Source organism: Humulus lupulus, chromosome 9 (assembly GCF_963169125.1).
Source record: "Humulus lupulus chromosome 9, drHumLupu1.1, whole genome shotgun sequence".
NCBI classification, from domain to species: Eukaryota; Viridiplantae; Streptophyta; class Magnoliopsida; order Rosales; family Cannabaceae; genus Humulus; species Humulus lupulus.
Window position 1 is genome coordinate 40,184,271 of NC_084801.1, and position 4,784 is coordinate 40,189,054.

Consider the following 4,784-nt stretch of genomic DNA (forward strand, 5'->3'; position numbering starts at 1 on the left):
ATCAATAAGGAATATGAAGTAGAAATTAGGAAAATAGATTAAGAGAATTTTAAATAGAAGGAAATAGGGAAAAATTATAGAGGTTTTTCTTAAGGAAAATTGATTTGGAATGAGAGAATATGAAGAATGAGAGAAAGGATTTGAAAAAAATGATTTTTAAGATTTTTTTCTTTTGTCTGACACAGGCACGCCGCGACCGAGCCTATTCAAGTTGCGGCCTGCCCTGAATTTTTCCAGCACACTCGCTTCCAAGCGCCGCGACTCAGATCATCAAGTCGCGGCCTGCCCCTTGATAATTCTACAAAATATAGTTATTTTACCACATTTTTTGTGCTAATTGTTGCTTAGTCTTTGAGTTTTTAAGTAACTTATTATTTTTTTAAGCCATTTTAAATTTATTAGTCTTATTGTATTGTTTTAGATCTTTATATGTTTTTATGGATATTTTATTGTAATATGTGTAATTTATTTAGTTGAAAATAGTGTTGTTAGATTAAAAGTTAGAAATGTGATTTTATTGAGCTTAAATGTCAAAGTAAATTAAATTTTAATTAATATTTTCATGGAACTTATATTGTATATTTTATTATTGAAAATATTTAGTTTTAATTTAATTTATGTTTATTTTATAGGGTTTATTTTGTATTTTTGGACTCTTGAAAAAAAAACAAGAGAAATGAAAGAAGGAAAGAAAAGTGTTAGATTTGTGAGAAAAGCAAAGGAAATTGGTAATTTCCCTGGCCCAAGCTTCCACTTGCCAGCTGCCTCCTGCCTAGCTACTCGGCCCAATCGAAGTCCCAGGCCCAACCCTGCCTCCCAACAGCCTTTAGCAGCCCAGGCCCACCGAAGCACCTCACAGGCCCTCGCTCCCTCCCAGCCTCCAGCCCCCATGGGCCTCCAGCCCCTTTTCAGCCCACCTTTTCCATCAGCCACCAAGCCACCTTTTGTTGTTTCTTCTTGAGCCCAACAAAGGCATCAATGTCCCCTTGTCCCCTTTTTCTAAAATTGCCATTTTTTTTACCCAATTTCTCTACACATTTCACATCAAAATTCATCATGACACCCTAGAATTTACCCCTACTTGCCTTATTATTATTAATTTAATTAATCTAATCAATTTAATTAATTTAAATTGATTATTTTAATAATCTCATTTTGGCTATAAATATGTAATTTCAAGACCATTTTTGGGGTGCTTAATTTTTGGGTAACCATCATCTTTTCTACCATTCTCTTTTCCATTTTAGTATTTTTCAAGAGCATTTTAAAGTATGTATTTTATTTATTTTGTAATTTCTATTATAGTTATGTGCTTCTAATTTTTTTCATAAGATTCTTAAGATCATGATGATGCAACTTGTAACTAGATAATATTTATGTTGTATGTTGATTTCCCTTGTAGTGCAACAAAGTTTATGGATTTTTCTTCTTCATATATGTCTTTCATCTTTAATATCTCATATTTTGGATTGTTAGATAATATTGCAATTTGTTCTTCATTTTGCAAAACATAATATTCTTTGTGTAAGATGTGTCTTTAAATTTTACACATCCAATGCTTAGAACAAAAATATTATGTTTTGCCTTATAAATAATGTTATTTGATTTTTTGTTATTTCATTAGGTTGATTCACATTTAATACTTTGAAATTATATTTTTTTTGAAAAGCGAAGAAAAATCCTATCTTTTTATAAATAATTTGTACTTAAAAGTATAAATCTATTTGAAAAAATAGTTTGAATTACTTTAACTATCACTAAAACTTGGGAATCAATATACTAATAAGTATTATTAAACTTACATTTTGTGGATTCTAGTATCTTGATAATCTTTCTTTTACAAATTATTTTCAAATTATAATTGGTTTATTTTTATTCTCTTAAATAGCTTCATTTTAAATCTTTTTTTTTTTTTTATGTTGATGACATTAAATCTCATCAATATTTGGAGCTAGGTTAGAATTCATTAATTTTGGCTTAAAATAGTTTTCTTTTTTATTTTAGACAACTCCTTTGGGTTCGACATCCTTTCTTACACGATCACTATTCTATATGAACGATTCGTGCGCTTGCGATATAAATATTTCAAACATACCCATTTTGGGTCCATCACCCCTATATCCCAGAACTCCTTGCTCTCTATTTCAGCCCAGGGTCGCGACTCATAAGCCCAAGTCGTGACCCGCCCCTTCTTTATATTTGGAATACTCTCTAACTTTGATAATGTCAGGACTTGCTAGTTCAAGTCGCCACTTGGCCCAATGACTAATTAAAAAACACATTTTTTTCACGATTTTCACAATTTTTACAAACTTTATACTAAAAAATAAATAAAATTAAAATAACTAACTTTACAAATCCAAAATAAAATTGTCCACTACTTAAAAATAAAAATAAAAACTAAAATAAAATATAGGAATGCCTCCTATAGCATTATCGTTAACGTCATTTAGTTGGACGCTTTCTTTCTTTTATATTCAACTCGGATCAAGTTCTCCCCTGACATCCTTGAGAGCCGTAGTATCATGAGTTGGCCCTTGTTTCTTGTGATTAGGAATTATCGGAACTTTCCCTCACTTATATAATATTTTTTAATTCTTTCACTAAAGTATTTTTTAACCGATTACGCTCTTTTCGCATTCTAGTTTTTATAATGGAGCTATTTTTAGAGACTTCCAACTTGTTCCCTTCTTTGTTTACTACTTCAACCCTACAACACGTTGGAATTTCTGTTGCTGCAAAAACATTAAATATTACTTCCTCTTTTTGCACTCGCAGCTTTAACTCATATTTTTGGACATCAATTAAAGCCCTACCAGTAGCCAAGAATGGCCTTCCAAGTATTATTGGAATATTTTCATCTTCCTCCATATCTAAAATAATAAAGTCTGCAGGAAAGATAAATTTACCCACTTTTCCCAATACATCCTCAATCACTGCACAAGGATAATTAACTGATCTATCTGCCGTCTGCAAAGACACAGTAGTTGGTCGAGCTTCTCCCAAATTCAGCTTTCGAATGATGGATAGAGGCATTAGATTCACATTGGCCCCTAAATCACATAAAGCATTTGTTTCTACTAAACCCCCTATTGAGCATGGGATATTGAAACTACCAGGATCTTTAAGCTTTGGAGGTAATTTCTTCTGAAGTATCATGCTGCACTCTTCAATAAGTGCAACTTTCTCATAATCCTCTAACTTCTTTTTCTTTGACAAAATTTCTTTCATAAACTTCACATAACTAGGCATTTGTTAAAGTGCCTCAACAAATGGGATATTAATGTGTAGTTTTCGAAAGATATCAAAAAATTTAGAGAATTGTTTGTCAAGATTATCCTTTCGAAACCGTTGAGGATATGGAATTTTTGGTGGAGGCTTAGTGTATTTTGGCTTATCTGTCTTTGGAAGGTCTTCAGTAACCTCCTCTTGTATTGGACTAGTAACTTGTTGTTCCTCTTTCTTCTTCCCCTTGTCATCCACTGTAGGTCCATCATACTTTGTCCCACTCCTCAATGATATCGCATTACACTACTCTTTAGGATTTACCTCTGTGGAACTAGGCAAATTCCCTTGCTGTCTAAGAGAAAACATTTGAGCCAATTGACCTATTTGTGTCTCCAAACTTCTAATTGAAGAACTTGTCTCGATCATGAATTGACTTAATTGATCTGGCTGAATTGTTGGTGGGTTCATTTGAGGATGTGGTGGTGGATGAGATGGGCGTGGGTCTGGATCATAATATGGTCTAGCATGTAATCCATAAGTTGGTTGATGAGAGGGTTGTTGAGGTGGGTACTGTGGATATTGTGGTTGTAACCCTTGATTATTTTTCCAAGACATATTAGAATGATTTTTCCAAGTAGATGTATAGGAATTTAAATACGTGTTGGGTTCAGGTCTTGAAAAATTACCTATAACATGTGCTTGTTCCAAAAGCATATTATTCACATAAGTTGAGCAACTAGTTGTGCTCAGGAATTGTTCATAAGAATGAGGTCCTCCACAAATCTCACAACTCACAACATTTTGTACTTGCATTGCTTGTGCGGCGAGATTAGTTTGCTGCAATTGTTTGGTTAGAGATGCTACTTGAGCGGTCAATAGCGCTATTGGATCAACTTCTAAGACTCCTGCTACTTTCTTGTTCTCACACTCAGTAGACCAATTATAATTATTCATAGCCATCTCTTCCAAAAGTTCATATGCTTCATTAGCACTTTTTCTCATAAACGGTCCTCATGATGCTGCATCTATAATTGTTCCTGTATTTCCCCCCAAACCATTGTAAAAGGTATGAACTAACAACCACTATTCTATTCCATGATTTGGGCATCTCCTTTGCAATTCCTTAAATTATTCCCATGCATCATACAAAGACTCCCCATCCAATTGATGGAAGTTGTTAATTTCTCCTCTTATTCTGGCTGACTTGGCAGGAGGAAAATATTTACAAAGAAACTTTTGAGCCAAATCTTCCCAAGTAAGTATAGAGTTGGCTTGTAAAGAATTCAACCAACTCTTAGCTCTGTCCCCTAGTGAAAATGGGAATAGTCTCAATCATACAACATCGTTACTCACCCCATTCATTTTAAATGTCGCACATAATTCCAAAAATTTTGTGATATGTAAATTTGGATCCTCATTTGGTAACCCCCCAAATTGTTCACAGTTTTGCACCATCTGAATAATTGAGGGTTTTATCTCAAAATTATTAGCCTCAACAGTTGGAGGTCGAATGCTTGAATGTATCCCCGTAACATTAGGGAGTACATAATTCCTTA

The 4,784-nt window shown here is 33.4% G+C and overlaps 1 protein-coding gene and 1 non-coding gene across 2 annotated transcripts; one reads left to right on the forward strand and one right to left on the reverse strand.

The window, feature by feature from the left end:
- Nucleotides 1–908: 908 nt before the first annotated feature.
- Nucleotides 909–3,231, reverse strand: LOC133799635 (uncharacterized). Its single transcript, XM_062237633.1, has 2 exons — nt 2,910–3,231; nt 909–1,030 (listed from the first exon to the last, which is right to left on the reverse strand). Exons 1-2 carry the CDS (start codon nt 3,229–3,231, stop codon nt 909–911), a joined length of 444 nt encoding a protein of 147 aa, XP_062093617.1.
- Nucleotides 3,232–4,318: 1,087 nt separating this feature from the next.
- LOC133803003 (small nucleolar RNA R71) lies at nt 4,319–4,425 on the forward strand. The gene has a single exon (XR_009877740.1). It is a non-coding gene; the product is annotated as a small nucleolar RNA R71 (small nucleolar RNA).
- Nucleotides 4,426–4,784: the final 359 nt, after the last annotated feature.